Here is a 26011-nt window from a genome sequence, read left to right as displayed (position 1 = left end):
ATTAAAATGGGTCAAATTTAATAAATTAATATAGAAATCGATCTTGTTTAGCTTATTGAGATGATATAGAAAATGTTAATTTTAAAAATAAATTCCAGCTTAGTGGAATATTAAAAAACACTTGTTTTAAATAAACTACGAATCTTAGCTAATACATGTGTATAAAAAATAAAAGTTAAACCATGTTTAACATTTTAAGGTGATATCGAAAATGTTCGGTTAAGAAATGTGTAAGTAAATTATAAAAAAACCTAAATTATGAAAATCATTTCTTGGTAGGAAATAAGTATAAACTGACTTACCTTAACATATTAAGTTTATCCAAGAAATGCGAAAGTAAAGTTTTAAATGCACAGAAATATTTTCGAAAAATCAATGATTTGAACGAAATATCGATAGATATATTAATTATTTTTTTAATAATAAAAGTAGTATGTTTTGACATTTAATAAAGGTCAGGCTCAGGAGCCATAATCTGTAAACCCTACACGTTTTTAATTAAAAAATGATCATATTCATGAAGGTATAGATTTATGCTAGACGAGTTTTAAAAATAGGTACGGTTCTTGACCCTGATTAAATTTTTGACCAACAGTGTCTCAGGTGGAAATAGAATTCCAAAATTTACACTAAGTGTCAAAAGTAAAATTTGAGCAAAAAAATATTAGTTTATGGCAAAAAAAAGTATTTATGTTGTTCTTGTTAAATGGCTAATTAAGGATTAGTAAGAAAATTATCGATTAGATAGATCGGAAATCTATTTAAATTTGGGATCTTTTCTTGTCCTCTGTTTTCATGCCATGTAATAAAATTAATTATAAAAATGATCTTGAAACTTAAAAACCTACTAAAAAAATGTACAAGGGTGGGAAAAAAATTATGGGCGTATATTCTTTCGCATCACCCAGCTAGCAATCATTTCTTATGATAGAAAAAGATACATTTTTTTAGTCATAAGTTTAAAAAATTTAATTCCAATTTTGCATGAGTTGCCCCACCCGAAATTTCAAGGTTTCGGGCTGGGACATGTTGATCTCTGATATCTATAACAAGGTAATAAAAGGATAGAGAAATAAAGTATGAGAGAAAATTTAAGCATGCAACATTTCGTGGGACATAAATAAAATAATTATATGATTTAATATAAAATAATGAAAAGAGAGGCTGACAGACATAAAAAATTGCTTAAATAAAAAAAATTCTCTTACCTGGGGATATTTTAGGTTATAAATTTCTGATTGATCTAACCCAAGTATTTAAAAAAATTTATTTTAGAAATAGATCTGAATTTTAAAAATCGATATTAATGTGAAAAAATTATTAGGGATGAATAAAAATATTTTAAAAATTTGATATTATTCTTAAAAAGAGTAATAAAATTATTAGGCAAACGAATTAATTTAAAGTTTAGTCAAAGTTAGAGATTCAAAATTAGTGATTCTTATTTAAGTAAAAAAAATAGGAATATTAACATTCTCTGGAATGTCTTGAAGAGTTATACATAAATCTATATTTATTTTTATAAATTTGAGCCTTTTCAATAAAAGATTCTTAGTTTAGTCAAAAAAATTAATATTTTTGATAAAAAATTAATATTTTTGATAAAAAATATATAATTTCTGAATCCTCTTGAAGTTTATTTTAAAAAAATATGAGACTTAGATTTTTAGTTAGGCTGTGTCCAAAGTATCAAAAAAATTTAATCGCGCAATTTGCGCAAATCTAGCGAAAAAAAAAATAAAAAATGATTTAGGCCAAAATTTTAATTTTCCATTAAAAATGGCTTATTTTTTTTTTCCGCTAGATTTGCGCAAATTGCGCGATTAAATTTTTTTGATATTTTGGACACAGCCTTAAGTGAAAACAAAATTAATCTTTTCAAAATCTAAATTTTTTAAAAAAATATTAATATTAACATTTCTGAATCCTCTTAAAGAGTTTTATGATTCTATATTATATTTTTTTTAAATTTGAGGCTTTTTAAAAATGGATTTAGTTTAGTCAAAATATAGTGTTATTTTAATATCATAAAAATATTTTTACATTTTCTGAATAACATTGAAGATAAACTTTAATTTTTTTAATAATAGTCCATACTTAGCTAGGATTTATTATGGAGAAAATATGTTTTATTTACTAATTCCAGTTTTTTTTTAAAATAAAAAAAAAAAATTTCTAAATCATAATAGCAATACATATCATTTTTTATAAATTATGTTTAAATAGAGGATTTTTAGTTTCCAGAGTAGTCCTATTTAAGTCAAATGTCAAGCTTAACATATTAAATATTTTATTTATAAATATTCAATATAACAATATGTCATTAGCATACAGATTATTTTAAAATATATTAAATATCATTTATACAAATAAATTATATTTTTATATAAAAAACAACATATTTATATGGTATAGTTAATAGAAAAATTATTTACGTTTATAAATATGTGGTTCATTTGTAGAATCATGTATAATATTTTTAGGAATGCTGGCCATTTCTTCAATGATCTTATATAAATAATGTAAAAAATTATAATACTCAAGTATAAATACCTTATTTGCCAATTCATTAACTTCATTACTATCTATTAGATTGATCAAATCTGGAGCTAATATATCTTCCTCTTTTTTTTGTTCATTAATTTTTTTAAGCTTTGAATATTTTAAGGGTTTTTGAGGTTTTGAGGTAAAATAATCAGCAAAAAATACAAGAATCTATTTAATTTTATTAGCATATAACTTATATAATATTATATACAATTCCCATAATCCCTCCAATGAATATTGTAATTAGAATAAACAAAATATAAGATAACCAATATGGTAAGCCTCTGTCTTCTACTAAATAATTATGCAAATCCTATTATTATATACAAATAAATTTGAATTAAATTAATAATACCCTTATAGCCATAGAAATACGAAAGAATTCTCCAAGAGCTGCCATGCTATAATTAATTGTAAGAATGAAAAATATATATATGACATACTGATAAGTATTAGGATTTTTCCATGAAGGGAGAGGGGAGATATTCTTCCATTGCATATCTTTGACGAAAGATATAATCTTGTCTTTATCATAAAGACCTTTAACTTCTCTAAATATCCCATCTTTTACACTACAAATTTATATTTATTTAATTAATGTCTAATTACTGCAATATTGTAGGAAGAGTTGTAACTAAAAATCTTCCACTTAATTCTATATATATATTATACAAACCAATTATTATTTTTAAACCTGGATATTTTGTTATATCAATTTCAGCAACAGTTATATCTAAATGCGTTCCAAATTGAGCGAATTCTCTCCAGGGAGTATCCAAGGCTCTACAGGCTGGACACCAAGGAGCAAAGCTATAATTTTATAAAATAAATAAATTTAATCATAAATTACATTTTAATCATCCATTGTCCATTTAAAATTTCTCTCCAATTATTTCTATTCAATTCTTTTACTCCATTTAATGATAAATTATGTAATTTTATTGTAAGGGCATAAAAAAATATTAAAAATAGCAAATTTTTAGAATTAATCATTTATAAAATCTATGAGGATGCCGAACTGAAATGATTGATTGATGATTAGACTGATAAGCCAATGTTGTAAATTGTTGGATCAGAACAGCTTGGCCACAAACTGAGAAAAGTTTGAACCCAAAAAAACAACCTTTAACAGATTTTTGTCTAGGTTATGAATCTGGAAATCACCAGTATTCAAAGGTTAGTTATGGCTAGTCCGAATCGGGTCGATTTTGTTAAAAATGGCACTATTAAAATGATAACCGAAATATTTTTTTGTAAGCCTGTTATTTTGCTCATGATGGCAGAAAGGGTTGGATTTCTATTTGCCAAATCTTGAGGTTTACACAATATTATTATGGCAAAATCTTAATCGGGCCATTTATTAGACCCAAATCGGGCTTTTTAATAACATTAGGTATGGTATTAATTGTGTATACAGCCTAGGAGGATAATAGCTTGACACAGCAATAAATCATGTAATTAATCGAAGTTTAACAGACGCCCACATTCCGAACTACCTTGAGCAGGTAAATTTATCTCACGTATATGGCTTAAGAATTGTTGGTACGACAGCTATACCCTAGGTTCGGCAAATCATTAATATGGGATTACACGTGCCTCTCTTCATTTTCATCAAACCTCAACATTAATATATTCAAATATTTCAACAACTTTCTTTTTATTCATATTGCAGATATTTTGCCATTAACCTTTATGCTTTTAAAAAATCTTGGTAGCAAATTTCGGCATTTTATTAGAATTTTTATATATTCGTCAATAAATTAAACATTCCTTTGATAAAATTATTGCTTTTTAAAAACATATTTTGTACTTTATTTTTATACTGTTTTAATATTATGATAGGAATTTTTAATAAATATATTTTTTTTTTGAAAAAGGAACCTATTATGAAACCGATTTCCGTGCCTATGATCGTATGGACACTTCATCGTAAAGTTTCGTCCAATTCTGTGATTGGTTCATTAAAGTGGTGGAAAAGTAATAGTTTAAAAATATTTTTATTTATAATCATTTTAATGGAAATTAAAACGGTATCAAACAACATCAAAATTCTTCCTGAGAAAAGAATTAATCCCAATATAATTCAAAGTTAACAATCTAGATATAATCAATTTAGTAATATCATTTTAGAAAACAAAATTACTAATAAAAAATCCAAAAGAGGACATGATATTCTATGTTTTGATTTGGTAAATACAATGCATAGAGTAATTAATTCCAAATCATATTACCGATGTAGAAAAAGAAGTTGTTCTGGACGGAGTATTTTCCAATCAGTAAGTTCACAGAAATTCAAGATCATACCTTAGAACAATGAAAATCCCCTATTGGTAAGTTTTTTTTATAGATAATTCACTATAACACCTATTATTTAGTCAACAACCTTCTACTTATGTCTGATAGTCAACCAATAACTCAATTCCAATTATCTCAACAAACTATACAACCTTCATTATCAAGTTTCTTAAAATATTAGATTTTTAAAATCTATATAGTTTTAGACTATCAGCTAACTCAATCTCAAATTCTAGCAACGCCCAACATGCAGTCTGCTAATACCATATCAAGTTTCACAAAATAAAATTTCTTTAATCAATTTTTTTTAGGCAATATGTTTACTCAGTCTCAGTTCTTTGATACAAACTCTCAACCAACTTCAACTAGCATCATCAATTATTATCTTTTTATATTCATTACTTTAGGTAATATGTTTGCTCAATCTCAACCCCTAGTAACACCTAACATGCAACCCTTAATGTTATATCAAGTTTAACAAATTATCAAATTTTATAATCATTTAATTATTAGGCATTATATTACCTCATAGGAATGACTCTAAAAAAACAAATTCCAAATATATCCTAAAAGAAAGAAATTTGGAAAAGCTGACTACACAATATAATAATCATATTATTAATAAATTGGAATTGTTGATCAATCATCAGCTTATATTAAATTAGTATAAAATTCAAATGTATTTGATATTATTTAATTTATATTTGTTTTATACATGTTGAATAATTTATATTTATTTTAATCATATTTCTTTGTTTTATTATACATTTTAAATAATAAATATTTGTCTTATACATTATAAATAATAAATATTTGTCTTATACATTATAAATAATCTATATTAGAATAATAAAATGCTTCTTAATTTGCTGTAGAAATTGAATCCTATAATAACATAAATAAATACATTTAAAATTACATTTTTACCATTCCAAATGAATTAATATCATTTTTACCTTTCCAAATGAATCAATAACATTTTTACCATTCCAAACCTGTTAAATATAATAAATAATACATTAAAAATTAAATTTTTACCATTCCAAATGAATCAATAACATTTTTACCATTCCAAACCTGTTAAATATAATAAATAATACATTAAAAATTAAATTTTTACCATTCCAAATAAATTAATAACATTTTTACCTTTCCAAATAATTCAATAACATTTTTACCAATCCAAACCTGTTAAATATAATAAATAATACATTAAAAATTAAATTTTTACTAATCCAAATGAATTAATAACATTTTTACCTTTCCAAATGAATCAATAACATTTTTACCATTCCAAACCTGTTAAATATAATAAATAATACATTAAAAATTAAATTTTTACCATTCCAAATAAATTAATAACATTTTTACCTTTCCAAATAATTCAATAACATTTTTACCATTCCAAACCTGTTAAATATAATAAATAATACATTAAAAATTAATTTTTACCATTCTAAATGAATTAATAACATTTTTATCACTTCAAACTTGTTAATCTCCATTTTGAACGAATTGGACGAGTTGGACGAAAAATACGATGAAGTGCCTTAAGATCAAAAGCACCCCTACCATGAAACCATCTGCCATTATTTTTTTACTCCAAAGGGAAAATGGAAATTTTTAAATATCTTCTTTTGTGCCATTTAAGCTTTTTTGGTATTTAAAAAAAATAATAAAACTTTTGGATTTATTAATATATTCCTAATACTATTATTTTTTTACATTACAAATTAAATAAAAAAAAATTTAATACTCTTTTTGCGCACTGTCAAAACATTGTGGTATTAATCAGATATTTATTACTTTTGGATCTTGCAATTTTATTTTCAATTCAGTATTTGATAGAAGAGAAGACATGGATCTGCTGAACTCTAGGGCATTTAAAACCATTTATTCTCACTGTTAAATTTAAAACATATTGATAAATATATCTTTTATAAACATATATTATATCTTGTGCACCTAGAAACAAAAAATATTTTGAAATAATTAACAATCAAAAATTTTATATAAGAAATATAATTTTATTGTTCAATTTGAAAAATGCTTGTAAGCCAACCGTATAATATATTATTATTTAAAATGCGCGTTTACCATAGAAAAAAATATAGAGAGAAATAAAATATATAGATTTAATAAATGCTAATATAATATTTTAAAAGTTCGATGTCACATTAATCATGGATAAACATTGCTTCAAGGTGATGGATGAAAGACTGTCTCGTTATTTAGTCATACATTCCATCGCTTTGCTAAAAGTTCTTTCCCTTGCAACTCTTGTAGTTTGTTTGGCCAAAAAGTCTCTGGCCATTAAATAAATTTGGATATATTGTGCTGTTTATAAGCCACCATTCGATTATATTGATTGTCGGGCTAGCTGCTTCCTCTTTTAAATATATATCTTTTCATCGGTTACAGGATCTAGAAACTCATAAACATCCCTAAATAATAAAGACAAATATATAATTATATAACCATATGCAATAAATAATGTAAGGCTTAGTCTATTGTATAGAGGACCCGGACGTTGTACTGTTATATTTCGTATATAACGTTTGGAAATTTTAAAAAAATCAACATTATTTATAAATTTTGGCAAAAACATTTTCTTTGTCTTAAGTTTAACAATGTATAGTTTGAAAGAGAATTAATGTGTTCCATTCCATATATATTTTTGATTTTTAACATTATACTACCAGCATTTTTCAATTTGTCATGATTTTCATTAATTTCTTTTAATGTTTTTTTTCATCTATAAATAAAACTGCGGACCAATTGTAGTATTTGTATCTGAATAAATTTTTTGGGTAATTTTATAAAATGATTTCAAAAATTTTTTTAATTATTATTTATAAAAATTTGATTATCAAGAAGGCTTCCTTTTTGCCTTAATTATTTATCGCATCAATATTCTTTAAATAAAAAATAGTATAAAGAATGGGGTTATTTATTACTTTGTTTGTGGAAATCATTATGAATTTGGAATATCTTGTAATTACATATAGTGATATACGAGTCCCACTTAGTAAATCCATGTATTCCTTCATAAATTTAAAAGACTTATGTAATTTTTTAAAATTTTATTCATTTTGTTTAATTTTTTACTCAAATATTTATTCCCGCGCTCATAATTATGTTTAATATATGTGCCAAACTAATATGGCCATATAAGCAATAACCTTATTTTCCTAATGGACACAGATGATAAGAAATTTTTGGCATTATCAATTGTTATCGACCTTATTTTATCTAGAATCCCAAAAGATTCAATAGATGATAATAGGTTATTTGACATTTCCTCATCCGTATGTGGATGAGGTAATTCTATGGGATCAAGAAGGTTATTTACAAATTTCCAATCTTTATCAATGTAATGTATTGTCAATTTTAATAAGATAGGGAATTAACCCCGTCCAAATGTCTGATTTTGCTATTTACCTGTTTACGGTCTTTAATGCGTATATTTCTAGATTTTTGATATAAATTATTTACATAGCTGGCATCCGTTTGTCGACACCATATCTTCTTTTTATATATAAAGGAGAAGGTATCTCTGAAATATGGACTTTCTATTTTGTTAAAGGGAATGTTGTTTTTTATTATAAACAGGGATGTGAACCCTTCGACAAAAAAAAAGGTCCAGGTCCGGGTTCGGGTACAAGAATAAAATTTGAAAAGGACCCGGGTCCATGGTTCGGGTCCGGGTTCAAGGAACATAAAAACAATGACTCAAAATAAGATTTTTTTTCATTTATTTATTATTATACTTCAATATATACATATTCATAATTTACAAATGAAAAATTTAAAAATGAAATAATTTATATTTATGATTCAATCGTACAATCATAATATCTTCTAAAATATCATCCTTGTGATTTCCACGTATAGACAATATATATTTCAAAGATGAAAATTCACGTTCTACCCTTATCTAAAATAGATATTTATCTTTATAAGATTATTGTACCTGCGTCGGCGGTACAGCCATGAAGATTCTAGATAAGATATATAATTCTGGATATATTGCAGAATTTTCCCCAGAATTTTAAAATATTTATATCCTTATCTATTCTCTTAACTTTTGAGAACTTTACTATTAAAGATGCAATAGGCATTTTAATATAATTTTTTTTTCTCTATCTAAAATTTAAATTTCAAGATCATCAATGTTTCTATCATTATTATTATTATCACTACAACCAGTAGATATTGTCGTAGCCTCCAATATATTGTCAATGGAGTTTTGATGCCATAAATCCTTAAGATGGTATTTAGCCGTTTGTTTTTGCTCAATACTCAATAAAACTTTATATCGAGGGTCTAAATATATAAAAACGTATACAACACTATTTTGCAAATATTCTTTGCTTTCGAATTTTCATGTTTTCTAATATTTCGTGTAAAAAGGACTGTAAATTTTTCTAAATCTGATCCGCATCTAATCCATATGCCATAAAAACCAAATAAACATAATTGTTTTGATTGTAATCTTAATATTGTCAAAAGGAACGAACATTAGTAAGGTCCTTTAATTGGCACCAATCATCTTTCAACAAAATGACTTCATATCCTATAATAAAATCATTACAGAAATCTTTCAAACTTAGTAATCGTTCTAGCATCATACAAATTGAGGACCAACGTGTTGTGCATTATCATTAACATAGCATATTAAAAAATTCACCATAGCATATTAAAAAATTCACATAATAAAATATTATTAACTACACTAATGATATCAATCTCTAAATAAAATGGAAGTCCAGGAAGAAAATTGAAAGAAAAAAGCGAAGATAAAATAAATGATTCCACAAAAAAAGTTAATAAAATTTTAAAAAATTTATATAATTTTTTAAAAAAATATTTATATAATTTTTTAAAAAAATATTTATATAATTTTTTAAAAAAATATTTATATAATTTTTTAAAAAAATATTTATATTTTAAAAAAATTTTATGACACCTAGAACCAGTGGCGTAGCTACGGGGGTGGTTTTCGGGTTTGGACCCCTCCCAGAGCAAAATTTTTTTTTTTAGATTATACGTTCAAAAGACTTAAAAGTGACTTTATATCAAATAAATACAATTAATATTTAAATTTTTCTGGTTTTGATGTCTGTGAAAGGATATTATATTACTATTGAAGTTATTCTGGATAGTATTATTATAAAGTCTTTGAGAATAATCTACTAAATTATAATAACATATTATTAATGCATTTAAAAAATATATTTATTATATATTATCGAAGATATGGTTGTGATTTTAAGATAAACCCGGCCGAAGGCCCGTTTAAGGGGGTCTGGGGGCTAAGCCCCCCAGGTTTTTATATGTATGGACCCCCTCTAAGGAAAATTCCTAGCTACGCCACTAGAACCCTTGAACCCTCCACTTTTATAAAGGTTCCGGGTCCGGGTTCACATCCCTGATTATAAACCTCATTATCTATTTATTTAGTTGAGTATTTATGTGGAATTAATTTTCTTATTCTTACTAATGAATTTGTTGTTTTGCCCTTATTTTCCATTTCCACTCTCAAGAGAGAATGTGATTAATACACCTTTTTAAATTTGTCAAAAAAATATATCATAATCGTATATTAAATTTTAAAAATATATACTTAAGGCTGTATGTAAACTATAATGTGTATTAGGATACATTTCCGGCGAGATTTCGTTGGAGTCATCATAAATATATTTGAAATACTCAATCTGCTAGACGTATATATTTCTGCAATCTGTGATAAATCACTTATACTAGCATCTTGGCTAGTCAAAAGCTCTATCTATATTATTTGTATAATATAAAATACATTTTATCTTTAAAAATTGATTCGTTGTTATTATACAAAAAGGTTATATTAAATCATATAATTTTTTAAATTGTTAAGTTTTTAAACTACCGAAATATATTACATCGGAATCTGTGTCAACCCCATTAAATTTGATTTCTTCACTGCCTATGATTTCATAACTATTTTCTTCTTCATTGTAAATTCTATCAAATATGGCCTATTGATTTTATAAAGCATTGAGTATATTAATTTAAACTAGTAGAAACCCGTCAAAAATGACGGGGAATGATATTTTTATTCATTTTTTAGGATAGATGTCATGCCAGGTCTAAGCTCACAATATTACGAAAATATTTCTAAGCATCCAAGACTTTATATTTTAAAAAAGTTTTTCAAGCCCAGCTCAACCCTTAATAGTTTGTAAAAGATATTCCCAAGACAGGTGCAAGCCAATATTAATTTTGAGGTTCCAACCCCAGCCCTACCCATTATAATTTTGAAAATTTTTTCCCACCTTGGAGATAGTTAAATTTTTAATTAATTTATCACACATGAAGGGAAAATATCTGATTTACCGGTTTGACTCCTAGTTATATATGCAAAAAAAACATGTGAATTCCGTAATAAGGGTAACTGGGAAAGTCTGGGCAAATCACTTATTAGAGAATCATGACAAAATCAGGTCTGCCCTAATATTATTATAAGAAATATCAAATCTTACTTCTTTTTATTGAATATAACCCCATATATTGTCATGGAGAAAAATATGGATTGAAATTATGTCCACTGAAACATTTCTAATAAAATTTATTTTTTATAATGCTTAATGATTAATATTTGTATCATTATTTTTTATCTATAAAATAAAATTAACTGACTCATACTTTTTTGTAATATGATCAATTAAAATTATATCTAAAAAATAAATTGTTGTATTATATAAGTTTATTGTTGTTTTTCAGATAAATTTAGTGTATGTCTTGCATTTCCGAAATTATTTATCAAAGAATTTGATAAGGGATAACTATATCTGTATGTTTAGTAAAAAAAAATGCTATCTATTTAAATTACAAAAATGCCATTAAACACTAATGAAACTTATATTCTTTATATATTTTTTAAGAATTTTTTTTTATTGCCATATAAATTTAGGCTAATTTTTTTAAAAAATAATGAAAGTTAATTATTATTTTGTGTATTTTATAAAATTAAGAGCAAATCCTTGTTGACATTTTAATTTTTGATGGAAAAAGCGACAAAATAAATCTGGGCGGTGGTCTGGAGAGGAAATAATTAATATATAATTTCATATCATTTAGGGTTGTAGGTGAAAGTAATGAATAATGACGGATTACCAAAGCAGTGTACAAAACCCATTGTGTCCTGATAAAGATGATGCATATGCCTTGGGATACTGGTAAAAGAAGAACGCAAAATGATATTTCTGTCAAAAGTGTCAGCATTGGTATCCCCCTCTAAAATAGAATAATGAACAACAATGTTAACTCAACCATAAAAGGGTCGTAAGTATTGTTATAAAGGTCATGACAGAACTACTGCATATTTTTCCATTAATAAAGTTGATGAAATTGGCCGTACTGCACATTCAAGTTTTAACATTCCTCTCAATATTCATGAAAGTTTCTCAGAGAATCGGATAAAGTAATATTTATATTAACTCCTAGTGAAGTGAATGATAGTACGGAATTAAATGATTCTATTTGTTAAAAATTAGGCAGAGGTGGCATGGGGATTGTGGTAGTGGTGATAGAAATATCATTTGGAGGCAACTGGGTGAAAAAAAATAAACATATAAATATAAATCATAAGATAAAAAAAAAAACAAAATAAACCTCCAGAGGAAATTTCAAGCGTAGTTCTTTATTATTTTGGCTACCAGTAATTCTAGAACGGGCAAGGCGTTTGTTTATTCGTCATTATTTTCTTTGCGTATCTTTAAAAGATTCATCATGTTTTGTAGCAATGTGAGGGATTAAGGTTGGGTTAGCCTAGACAAATAAAGAAATCAGGCAAAAATATAAACTATTGTTGAAATTAAACAAACAAAAATAATGTAAACCAGTAGATGGGTCAATATTAGATGCATATTTCTAGTAGTTGGAGGGCTATCATTAAAAAATTTTTTTTTTTTGGGGGGGGGGGGACTTATCAAGCCTATTATGATATTCTAAAGGTTTATTTTGCATTTGTTCATTATTGATGGCTGATATCAATATTTGAATTATAAAGAGGAAATAATGGGGATAGTTATCTAAAGTAAAAACAAAATAATTCTCAAGTTAATTTTATATGGTAGGATTAAAATAAAATACCATTCGGAGAGACAAATTGGCAAACTTAAAAAAAAATAGGATCCTTGTGAATAGGTATAGAATAATTTAAATAATATATATATACCACCGTAATATGTATTTTTTTTTTGGAATAAATATAAAATCCTAAAAATAGAAAACCTCGTTTATTTTTTATTGAAAGAATAAAAAGGAGTATGTATTGTTAAAAAAGGTCGGATCCTTAAGAATAAATATATAATTTTAATTGAATAAAAATAAATATTGTAATATATATTGATTTTTTTCCAATAGATATAAAATCCTATATAAAATTATTTATAATAAAAATAATGTACAATGTATATTTTTTTGTGCATTATACAAAATAAACAGCAGGGATAATAGAGCAATGGTGGATCCGACAAAATGGTAAGCTTTTAAAAAATTAGGATCCTTAAAAATTGTTATATTAATTTAGTTAAATATTAAAAATAATGTACTTTGTATATTTTTCAGTTAGTTAGACAAAATATTCATCAGAGATAAAAGAACATATTATGCGGCCCGACAAAATGAATAGCTTTAAAAATATGTAGGATGCAATATAAATTTATTTAAATTATAAAAAATTAGTCTAACTCTATGGGATAACTTCTAGTTATATATGCAAAAAAAAACATGTGAATTCGTAATAAGGGAAACTGGGAAAGCGGCAAACCACTTATTAAAGAATCATGACAAAAACAGGTCTGCCCTAATATTATTATAAGAAATAACAAATCTTACCTCGTATTATTGGAGACAAAAATTAAGTTATGGAGAAAAATATGGATTGAAATTGTATTCACTGCAACAATCCTAACAATTTATTTTTTATATTGCTTAATGATTAATGTTTGATTTTTATCCATTTTGTGTACTATGATCAAGGTTATAATTATATTTTGATTTTATAAATTTATAATAAAAAAATACTATATGAAAATAAATTAAGACTGTTGGTATTTTATTAAGTAAATGTATAAAATATTAATGATATTGATATTATGAATAATTTGTAATATTTTGTAAATAATTTAATGTATTGCTTTGACATCCAATACTTGCAGGAATATTTTAATATTATATAGAAAAAAAAATACAATCAACAAATAAAAAAAATACGTAGCGATGATAATATGACGTCACGATGACGTAGTGAGGACATCGGAAAATTATAATACAATATAATAAAAATCAGGGGCGTCATTAACCTTTACCATCTCAGAGAGCTCAACTAAAAAATATTCTATGAGGGCGCGGGCCTTCGACTCGCTCCGGCCTTAGCCCGGGTTTTATATAAATATATACTTTTTTAATTGAAATTTGCAAACTCTGTTCAATTATTATGAATTTCATATTTTGACATCTATTATGTATACAAATAATAAAAGTAAAACAATACAAAAAATTTCTAAAGATAATATTTTTTAATGCAAAATATTTATCCATTTATTACAATATTAAATATTTTCGATTGCGGATATTAAAAAATTTTGCATCTAAGGAATTATTATAAATAATAAAAAAGGCTAATTAATTCATCACTGTCTCAAATGATAACAGTGGCGTCGCTAGGGGGGCGTAAGTGCTCGACCCCCCCCCCCCGGAAAATTTTAATAGCCCCCTGAAGCAAAATTTTTTTTAAAAATGGAATCTTAACCCTTGAACTAAAACTAATTTTTTTTGATTGCCCCCTGAAAGATTTCTTTTATAATTCTATTAAGTAAAATATAGATTTAATTCTATTATTTAAAAATTAATAAGACTATCTAAATATTTATTAAATGAATACTATTTTAAATATTAGATTAAATTAATACATACAAATTATATTTTCACAATGTCAGCAAGCAATCAATCAAATTTTGTGTTAAAAATAGAATATTAATATCACTCACTAAATATTAATTTAGCATTAACAGTTGAAGCTTAATTGACTATTATTATATAAATTATTTTATAACCCTAATAAAATAAATATAATCATTTATTAATTGAAAACTAAAAAATTTAACATTGTAATTAGCAGAGTTCAAAATGACTAATCAACTGTATATTTATTTTAAATTTTATTATCATACCTATTCCTAAAAATATTTTCAAGGTCCAAATAAGTATAATAAAAAGTAAGTAGACATATAGTTTATAATCCTCTATTATATGCAGTTGTTTATAAACTATTAAATAAAATGCCACTTTTATAGACGTATTTGACAGTTATAATATATTACAGCTAATATTATAATGAATTTTACTAATAAATGCTTTTGATAATAAATATACTAACAATTTGCTTTCAAGTATTTAACGCCATCTATTTAGTTATAAATAATTTTAAAATTAAACATTTTATTATTCATCCTACAATAGATGTAATAAATTTGATATCTTTTCTTTTTTTACGTTAGGAAAGCTATTTTTTTCTTTTTCAAAAAACAGTTTTGAGTTAAATTTTCAATACAAGTATATTTTTGATATTTTTACAAACTACTATTATTTTAAAATATAAAATACCAACTAGAGGTGGTGGACAATTTATAAAATCTTAATTGTTTCATCATATCATTCTGGTCCTTATTTTATAGTTGCAAAATGTTTCATTTCTAATATGGCATTCTTGCCGTGTAAATAACTCAATGCTTCAATATATATGCACAATTATTTCTTCCAAAGATTTTTAGTGTTTTTATTTTATCATTTTATCCAATATAATAAATTCTGATATGAGTGTCATGGCCAGGGTTGCCAGGTCAAAATTTTCAAATTGCGGGAGAAATTTGATATTTTGCGGGGAGAAATATAAAAATTGCTAACGTCCTTCAGCTAGGATTTTGAATTGACTTAATTATCCGCCTATTATTTTTTATAATTGGTTTATATAAATACATTGTTGGTAACTATTTTTCAAAATAAAATAACATCTTGAATTATTTAAATATATTAATTTATAAAAAAACAAAGAACTTTACTTGTAGAACAAAAATGAGCAAGGATATCATTAATGCTTTAGAACCTGAATTCAGGAGGTCAATTCTTGACAATTTGAAAGATGGGCATAAATATGCAATTCTAACAGATGCATCTAATAAGTGAAATATTAAAATATTTCCCTTGATCCTCCGCTATTTCAATTTGGACGTCTCAAGAACTATTAAATGGGTTAAGATATAGATTGTAAACATATTAAATTAAAATTTCATGAAGATGTACCATGGAGAAGTAAAATAATCATTATTTTAAGTTTATTGAATTTTTTTGACTCAAAAATGGGCAAAAATATAGATTGCGTACATGTTAATATAAAACTTCAGTGAAGATGTATAGATAAGAAGCAATTGTCATAATCGTTATTTTTAAAGTTTTTTGACCCAAATGGGTTAAAATATATTGTAAAAATGTCAAATTTAAGATGTAGGAATTTAACATGTTTACAAATATTTTTACCCATTTGCGTTAAAAAAATTAAAAAAACATTAAAAATAACGATAATGACAATTGTCACTTATCTATAGTACATCTTCAATTAAATTTTAATTAACATGTTACAACCTATATTTATATCCATTTGCGTCAAAAAAATTCTATAAAATTTAAAAATAACGATTATGATAATTGTCACTTATCTAGGGTACATCTTCACTTAAGTTTTATTTAAACATTTTAGCAATACTTATTTTAGCCCATTTGCATCAAAAAATTTTAAAAACTTTAAAAAACAACGATTATGACAATTGTCACTTTTATATGTTACAACTTAATTGAAACTTTAATTTAGCATGTTAAAAATATGTATTTTTGTCCATTAGCGTCAAAAAAAATCTAATATGTTTAAAAATATTGATTATGATAATTGCCAGTTTTCTAATTTTCCAAGGAACATCTTCATTGAATTTATAATTTAACATCTTTACAATATAAAAATTATTTTACCCTTTATGTCAAAAAGTTTCAAAAATAACGAATATGACAATTATCACATTAAATATTTTCGTTAAAAAGATCATATAAAATAACATAAAAAAGATATAAATATTTTAAAAAAAATTATTTAGAAAAAACCACATCGTCATTCCACGTTATATCGATCACGATTCGGCTGACCCTTTTAAAATTGTTAAAAATTTCTGGAGTTATTTAGATAGTTAAGAAAATGAGAAAGCCGTTTATTTTAGCTCGCTAGCACACCTGGTTCCCGAGATATAGAGGCTCAAAGGTGCAAAAAAGAACTTATTTGGAATCTGTAAAATATTTAAAATGCTTATATCTCAAAAACTATTTATAGTAAAAAAATATATAATATATCAAATTGTAGGTAAAAAATTTTCTATAGAGCTTTTAAAAAACAATAAAAACTGGCACCAATTTGATCCGTTAACATCTGGTTTACCTATTTTGCTTTACCTGTGTTTTTACAAAAAAGGGGGTTTGTTTTCGAAATTTTTTTATTGCCTTTTATTTAGACACCTTTGCTAAATATATATAGGGTGTCAAAACCTTGGCGACGATATCGACTCTAAAGATTGAAGAAAAAAGTAGATAGCGCTTTATGAAATTACGGATTATGGTTAAAATTTTGCCGCTAACTTATCAATAACCGGATATTTTCACTTTTTATACTAAAATTTTTTTAATTTCTATTAAATATACTAATTAAACTGAGGGGCAGAATGGGGAAATGCCCATTAGACACTTAATAATGTAAAAAATTTCCAATAATAAATGTCTTTCATATAATTTTTTTAATTTTTAAGGTATATAAAATTTCATCGAATTTTTCATCATTTGATGAAGATAATGATATAATTTTAGTCGTTAAAACTTTATTTTGCTCTAGATATTTTTTTTCTTCGAATATTTCTTTTCACATAAGCGTTTTCTTTTAATGAGAGATTCCCCTATTGATTGTAGGGATATATTAATGTTATCAATAGCCTCTTGATTAATTATATGAGGGGGAGAATCAATATCTACATTGTCATTTGAAGTATAAGGAATGTTTGCTAATTTTTGTCGGCATGTAGAGCATATTAACATATCTTAATTGAATGGTAAATTTTTTTGGGTCATACAGGGTAGAATCTTTCTTAGATTCTCGAGATAATAACCATGTCTCTGTAGATTAAATGGGTTGCCACATTTTAATATTTGGTACGTCCATCTGTGATATAGAATAAAATTTTAATTGATCTGCACCTAGAATAAATGTTTTTATACTCTCCAAATCCCGAATGTCATTGGCAGATAGACGATAAAATAATAAGCTGCAGACGGGTTGAATTATTTAAAATTAATCTCAACAGACAAGTTAAAAATATTACGCAGAAAGAGAGATCGTTTTAAACAGTTTATTTTGTAAAATATATTCGATATGCCTAATAAAATATTCGTTTTTACTGCAGCTGTTATAAATTATCGAGCTAATAAGTCATTAGCTATAGTAGCAAAGTAGAGATCTAAAAAATGTAAAACTTTTTAAGGATGATGGGGGGGGGGGCAGAACTGGAAAATTTTATCACATTTCTCATAAACGTATCAATATTTTCATTTTCCTTAAAAAAAATATTTTTCAACCATTAGCGCCATGTATTTTTTCATCAATTTTTGGTAAAAATGTATATTTCGGAAAAGTCGATAGCGTCGCCAAGGTTTTGACATCGTATATATATTTATTAAAGGTGTTTAAATAAAAAGCAAAAAAAAAATTTCGAAATCAAACCCCCTTTTTTGCTTAAAAATACAGGTGAAGCAATATAGGTAAACCGGAAGTTAAGGACTCAAATTAGCGCCAATTATTATTATTTTTTAGTAGCCTTTAGAGATTTTTTTTACCTACAATATGATATATTATATATTTTTTTACTATAAATAGTATTTGAGATATAAGCATTTTAATAATTTTTCAGATTCCAAAATGGCTCTTTTTTGCACTTTAGAAATCCTATATCTCGGAAACCAGGTGTGCTAGCGAGCTACAATAAACGGCTTTCTCAATTATATACCTATCTAAATAATTCCAAAAATTTTTAACTATTTTAAAAGGGGTCGGTCGAAAATGTGCCTTTTTTGATCGATTTGACATGGAATGATGGCCCATACTAAAAAAATATATAATTTTACAAAGATGATAAAAAAAAACTATAAAAGATTTATCTAAAAAATTGTTTATTTATAATAAAATTCTCAAAAGAATTCCTCAAAAATGATTTATTTACAAAGAGATTTAAAATTCTTATCAAATCAAAATATGTTCAACAAAATATATATATATAAGGTAAAATCTTTGTTGATATTGAAGATAGAAATATCAATAACAAATCAAACGATTGAAAGATGGTGGTGTGAAAAAATAACATTAAAAAAGTCCGGGACGGGCCAGCCCTGAGTATATAAATCACGGACTATGTCTAAATATTTTTAAAAAAATCCTTGCCAGGCCTAATTTTTTTTTTGAAAATAGAATCGTGGACGAAATTTTTCTATTTTAAAAATTCGGGCCATGCAAATTACCTCTGCAGCTATCTGATATTAATATTTAAAAAAACCACATGTAAAAATTCATAAATAATACTTATTATTAATATAAACCACCTTTAAAAATGTTTAATAAAAAAATTAATTAATATTTACATCAAATTCTATGAAAAAATAAATAAATAAAATGTTGAGTCAATGAAAGATTATTTATCTAAATATCTTTAGCTAAAAAGAAAAAAATGATTTATATTTTAATTTATATATATCTATAAAATAAAATAACATGTTAAAATAAAATTTAAAAACAAAAAAATAAAATATTTTTAAAAAATATATGAGGGGTATAATTTATTTACAAATTCTAAATTTGTGTTTTTTTCCATTTATAGCATGGGTAAATAAGAATAAATAATATTAAATAAAAATTTATAAAATTACATTAAACAAATTCAATATAATATTAAATAAAAAATATAAAAAATGAATCAAATCCTTTTTTATGTTATTTTTTTATAGCTGATTCCAATTATTTAATATCCATATTTTTTTTTAAATGAATAGTAGGTGTTATACTCAAAATGATTAAGCAACTTGTGAATGAGTTTTGCCTAAAAACACTTATTATCGTCAGGAATACACTATACTTTTTACAATTTCATAATGCAGATAGAAAAAAACAAGAGTCTGCCATACAATGTGTCGTAGACCTTTTTTATTATGAGATCTTCCTTTTGGCTTCAGCATTAGTCAATTTTTGACTCAAAAACATTCTGAATTTAGGGCTAAGCCGGCTTGGCTTAGATGTTTAAAAATATATTTCTGCTGAAAAGTTGGCTTGTGCCAAGTCATGAGCTGACTCAAGCCAGCCAACTAATTTGGCTCAAAGAGCTGGCTTGAGTCAATTTTCGACTCAAAAACTAGATGAGTTTATGGCTAAGCCGGCTTGGCTCAGCCATTTAACAACACTAATCTCAAATAAATAAATTTTGGTTTAAAAGATGGCTTAAGGCAACTCCTTAGCCGGTTTGAGCCGACTCGAACCTGCCAACTAAAATGGCTCAATGAGGAGGCTTGAATCTTAGTCAATTTCGACTTAAAAACTGGCTGAATTTAGGACTAATCTGGCTTGACTCAGCCGTTTAGCAACACTAACACTAATCTCAAATAAATAAATTTTGCCTTAATAATCGGCTTGAGTGAACCAAAGGCTTGAGCCAACAGCTGAGTCAGCCGGCTCAATGAGCCGTCTTAAGCCTGAGCCAAATTTTTGGCTCAAAAACTGGCTGAGTTTTTGGCTAAGCCAGCTTGGCTCAGCCATTTAACAACACTAGTTCCATATAGCAATGCAAGTAAACTGATATTGTATTTTAAATTTGATTTTAATATAGTTGTTTGTTTTGAATTTTTATATATATACACTATATTTTTATATGACCTTTGTTTTATATTTGTTTTTTAATAATAAACTCAATGAATAACTTTAAAAAAAAAAATTTATATTGAAAAAATGATGTTTTATGTTTAAATAATTTACAAATTTTAATAAAGTTTTATACATGTTACTTTTAATGAAAAAAGTGAACCCATAACCCTAATTAAAAAGGGTTCAGGTTTAGTAAAATATCAAGTGTTCTGGTTCACAGAGTTGGGCAGTACCGCTAATACTTGTATCTAAGATATAAGATACAAGATCCTTTTGTATCTTGTACTCAGTATCTTATTGACATTTTTAATAAGATACTAGTATCTGTATCTAAGATCCTTTATTTTGAAAAGAATCTTGTATCTTTTTCATTTTCTTTAAAAAGATACAGATACAGATTCTTTTTAATATTCATATTTAAAACATTTACATATCACACAATCTAACTTTATTTTCTTCGTGAAATCTTGTATTATTTTCTGCTATTTAAATATATTGATAACCAAAATTAGTTGGAAATTTTACAGATCACAAAGATAGATAGATTAAAAATAACAACACCAAAACTAAATAAGTAAAGGTTATATTTTATATGTAATATTTTTTAATTTGTAGAATGTTTAATATTTATAGTAGTGAAGATGAAATTATGGATAGGTTCTCCTGAATCAAATCCGAATCTTAAAATTCTAGATGGAAAATTTTATAAAGTAATTTATGTGAAAAAGGACAAGGTACAAGCTGAATGTCAAAATTGCACAAGTAAAAATGTTATTAAAGGTTGAACAAACTCCTCTACAAACTTTGTTAAACATATTAAAGTATATTATACATTTTTATTTTATAATTATTAACATAATAATACCTATACTTAAGTCCCTCTTATTGTTATTAAATTTTTTTATAGAAGATGGTTGATTATCAAATTAAAATCATTTTGGATATATAATTTTTAGAGGTGTACCGATACCACTTTTTAGAGATCAATCCGATCCGATATTCAATTGATATCCCGATTACCGATCCGATATCATATCTAATTTTGTATTCTGTAAAGATACCAATGGGTTTAATTTTTAATATACTTTTTATTAGTATAACAACCATAATTTAACTATACCATAACTTATGTCATTTAAATATATTATAACGATCAGTTATAGTTTATATTCAATTCAATTGCAATTCTAAAAGTATATAAAATATTTTTATTGTTAAATCACTTTTATATAACAAGTAATAACATTAATCTATATACATATTAATTAAACAATTATATTATGAAATTTGAAATAAATATTTAAAATAATATTTAACATTAATATAGCGAAGATTTCTTTTTAGTAATACCAATATTTCCAATTTATCAAAGGTCAGCTTGCGGCGATATTAACTGTCAATATCACCAGCTTCACTAAAAACAGATTCTGAAGAGATTATCGCATACTTTTATAAACAGAATGCGCAAAAAAATAACAATATGGTAGAATGTTTATTAATTAAATATTATTATTAAAAAAATATACATAAAAATGGATTTCGATTTTATTTATAAAAATAAATGATTTTAGATATAACTATTTTTTAAAATTTTATTTTTGTTAAAGAAGCCATTTTTATATCGAATCAAATTTTATAATATTGACCGATAATTGATATTTTAAAATGGGTGAAATATCGGTTCGATAAAAAATATCGGCACATCCCTAATATATTTTATATTTAATTATTTTAGCAAGTTCTTATTAGAGGAAATATTTAAGCTATAATTGATATATAACATTAGATAATTTTAAAAGGCTCTTAATAAAATAATTATAATAAGGTAGAATTTAATTTTATTAGTTACTTTTATTTATTTATGATATAAGTAAAATTATATTACAGTATTTATCTACAAAATTTAATCAATTTAAAATGCATTAAAAAATTTTTTTTATATATTAAATAATATAATGTTGTACAATATTTACATATTTTTTATATATAATTAATGATTTTGCAAGAAATATAATAAAAAAATTTGAAAAGAGATTTAAATGATATTTATATATATATGATATTACAAATGCAAGAATTAATAAGTCATACTAGAAAATAAAACTAATTTAAAAAATACATAAATATCACAAACAAGTAATGATAAATACTTATTAAAGATAATGAATAAAATAAAACTAGTATTATTTTTTTTAGAGATGCCATTTAGCCATATATTCCGAATATAAGCTATATTCAAAACAACACAAAAAATAACCTGCAAATTCTAATAAATCATTTGATTTAATTTTTTTTCTTATTTGCACATTTTCAACTCCTATTAAATATACTACTCTCCCTTCCCTGTTTAAGCTATTAATGGACAAAAATTAATATTAAAATCCCTGGTTATTATAATTAATTCATCAATAAATATTTTATTAATTATTGCAAATATTCATTATTATATGTGTAATACTATGTTCTTCACAAATAACTAATAAAAATTGTATTTTATAAACTATTCTAATTTAATTGGTAATGATAATTTGAAGGTATCTTGTATTTAAGATACTCTAATTTAGTAAAAGATACAAGAATCTTTTATCTTTTTGATATTTTGAACAAGATACTAGTATCTGTATCTAAGATTCCTTTTTTTATAAAGAATCTGTATCTGTATCTAGATTCTTTTTCAGGAGGACCTGCCCAACTCTGCTGGTTCAGGGTTCACAGCCCTGATATTTTCTAAAAGCCCAATATCAGTGCTGATCTAATGTATATATAAATCAAAGAGAAATAAATACCAATTTTCTTCTATATTAACTTCCATTATTTGCTCTTAATATTTTTGTGACAATTTATTTTTTCATAATAATAAAAAGCTATTATTTGCATTTCAAGATTTGATAATATTTTGCACTTTGAACACCTATATCTTAGCCCCTGCCATCCTTAGGAAATCAAAAATCATAAATATCAAAAACAACTAAAATGGTCAGGTCAAAGATTGTTTATTTTTGTAGAATTCACTAAAGGAAAACTTAATATAACTTAAATTATAAAATTTCTGGGGTCAGGAATTTTAAACAAATATATATTATAATTTAATGCAATCATATATAATAGATGATTCTATTTTCTTAAATTAAAGATATAAGTTATAAATTTTATTCCCACTTTTTACTTTCATATAAACTTTGTAATTGTGTTACAATATATTTATGTTTAACAAAATTAGATTTGTATTTTGCTTTAATTTCATTTAATAATTTATTTGCTTTTATGTTTTCCAAATAATACATTTCTTGTTTCTATAAAAATTTGATTAATATTAACAAATAATAATTGAACCTCAGATAAATAAGGTGTGCTAAGGTGTTTCATTGTCTCCATTTCACAATCTAATCTATTCCATTGATCAATGATATCTCTTCGTTGAATAGGATAATAAACCTTATGTTTACTATTTAATTTATAGATTAATACTTCATCAATAATACCCAATATGTGCTAATCCTCGAACTTTGTAATAAACTTTATACCGAACTGGAGTGAACAACATTATCTTTGAAAAATAAACTAGTTCGTATCGAATTTAAAAGTGAATAATATAGGTATCGTACGACATTTGAGATGTCATATATAGACCTGCCTTTTTCTATAAGTCAGAGATTTTTAATAAATCGTTAAAAAGCGAGACTACGCGGAATAAACGTTATTGCATTTTATATATCGAACCTGTGTCAAAAAATTTAAATTACAAAGATATCAAATTTTAATTAAATTTCCAATCATAAATTACAAATTTATCAATCTTAATTTCAAAAGTCATAAAAATAGAAGTATAATTTTTTAAAAATTAGATTAAATTTTTTACATATTTTATTCGATGATCTATTTTAAACTACATTTCCTAGTAACTTAATTTCGTAACTCCAAGCAGCGTCTACATGAGCGGGAGGGGTAGGAACAGTTTGCATCCTATTTTTTGAGGAGGGTATGAGATAGGCTGCTTTAATGGGGGTAGGATAAATTTTTTGGGGGTTATCTATTAAATTTTGAGATGAAATAGGACAAAATTTATTGCTGTAAAAATTAATACTTTTATCATAGAATTATTATAATACAATTCATCTACCAAATCTATATATTGCAAACAATCATACATATTGTTTTCCAAATAAAACTTTCTGCTATCCTTTTAAATGTAATTTAAAAGGTTTAGATATTTCAGCAAGCTCATAATGACATAATAATTAATTCATTTAAGTAATGGAGGTTTTAATTGAACTTATTATCTAAAAAATAAATTCTTTATATTCACAAAATATCGATAGTTGGTAGTAGAGATAGATTAATTTAAGTTATCCTTTATAAATTTTCTGAAAAGCGTATCAATAAATAAAAGGTAAAAATAATAATAGAGAGACACCGGCGCCAAAGGCGCTGTAAATTTTTTAGGGGGGTAGGCAAAGGTTTTTGAAGATGGTTTGCATCCAGTGAAATTCCTGTCATATAGACGCTGACTCCAAGCAATTCATGGTTAAATTCGTTTTACTATTAATTTGTCGAATAAATTAAAAGATAAGAACGATTTTATTTCTCAGGTAAGAAATCAAAATCATAGATAACAACATTACATTTAAAAAGGGAATAGTACAAAAAAATGTGAGACAAAACTTTTACTTTATTCGTTAATCTATTAAATATATTAATAGTATTTCATAGTTATTGATTCCATGCACCTATTTTAGTTACCCATTCAGCTTACTGGCAGAAATATTATTTTTTGCACTTTTAGCTATAGCTACGCCCTGCTGGCAGAAATAATCCGAAAAAGTATTTAGATTATTATGCGTTAAATTTTACAAAATTAACACTGGCAGTGGCATTATCATATTAGCCCACAATAATCACAAATTCGAGTCCTATTGATAGTATATTTTTAAAAATTTCTATCTATTTATAAATATTTTATGGTACGCCTCTTTGATCAGGGATACCATGCGAACATTTATTTTTAGCTGTTCAATTTGACTACGGTTTAGTCAGCGTCTACATGAGCGGAGGAGTAGGAACAGTTCGCATCCTATTTTTTTGAGAGAGGTAGGGGTTAGGCTGCTTTAATGGGGGTATGATAAATTTTTTGGGGGT

At 25.1% G+C, this 26011-nt stretch overlaps 1 protein-coding gene and 2 long non-coding RNA genes across 4 annotated transcripts; 1 reads left to right on the top strand and 2 right to left on the bottom strand.

The window, feature by feature from the left end:
- Window positions 1-2273: 2273 nt before the first annotated feature.
- Window positions 2274-3565, bottom strand: LOC135928453 (thioredoxin-related transmembrane protein 1-like). Of its 2 annotated transcripts, XM_065464919.1 has the most exons (8): window positions 3398-3565; window positions 3242-3357; window positions 3157-3202; window positions 2991-3119; window positions 2903-2948; window positions 2759-2860; window positions 2554-2715; window positions 2274-2508 (listed from the first exon to the last, which is right to left on the bottom strand). In XM_065464919.1, the coding sequence occupies exons 1-8, from the start codon at window positions 3538-3540 to the stop codon at window positions 2428-2430; spliced, it is 825 nt and encodes a 274-aa protein (XP_065320991.1). In that variant the 5' UTR covers window positions 3541-3565; the 3' UTR covers window positions 2274-2427. The 2 variants fall into 2 exon arrangements, with proteins under 2 accessions (XP_065320991.1, XP_065320990.1); XM_065464918.1 differs by having other exon boundaries at window positions 3157-3357.
- A 965-nt stretch (window positions 3566-4530) lies between these two features.
- LOC135928464 (uncharacterized) lies at window positions 4531-4812 on the top strand. The gene is made up of 3 exons (XR_010572338.1): window positions 4531-4635; window positions 4678-4736; window positions 4787-4812. It is a non-coding gene; the product is annotated as an uncharacterized LOC135928464 (long non-coding RNA).
- An 18567-nt stretch (window positions 4813-23379) lies between these two features.
- LOC135928460 (uncharacterized) lies at window positions 23380-24587 on the bottom strand. The gene is made up of 3 exons (XR_010572332.1): window positions 24358-24587; window positions 24209-24320; window positions 23380-24168 (listed from the first exon to the last, which is right to left on the bottom strand). It is a non-coding gene; the product is annotated as an uncharacterized LOC135928460 (long non-coding RNA).
- Window positions 24588-26011: the final 1424 nt, after the last annotated feature.

The sequence above is a fragment of the Gordionus sp. m RMFG-2023 genome, chromosome 4, assembly GCF_954871325.1.
Source record: "Gordionus sp. m RMFG-2023 chromosome 4, tfGorSpeb1-WG-v2, whole genome shotgun sequence".
NCBI classification, from domain to species: domain Eukaryota; kingdom Metazoa; phylum Nematomorpha; class Gordioida; order Chordodea; family Parachordodidae; genus Gordionus; species Gordionus sp. m RMFG-2023.
Note: the sequence above shows the minus strand (reverse complement) of the source record. Positions and strands in the feature narration are given on the sequence as shown.

Coding starts and splice junctions, on each gene's coding strand:
- LOC135928453 (XM_065464918.1), bottom strand. CDS start 3,540: ATGATTAATTCTAAAAATTTGCTATTTTTAATATTTTTTTATGCCCTT. Junction 2,949..2,990: donor AAAAATCCTAATACTTATCA/GTATGTCATATA, acceptor AATTAATTATAG/CATGGCAGCTCTTGGAGAAT. Junction 2,861..2,902: donor GTATTTCTATGGCTATAAGG/GTATTATTAATT, acceptor ATATAATAATAG/GATTTGCATAATTATTTAGT.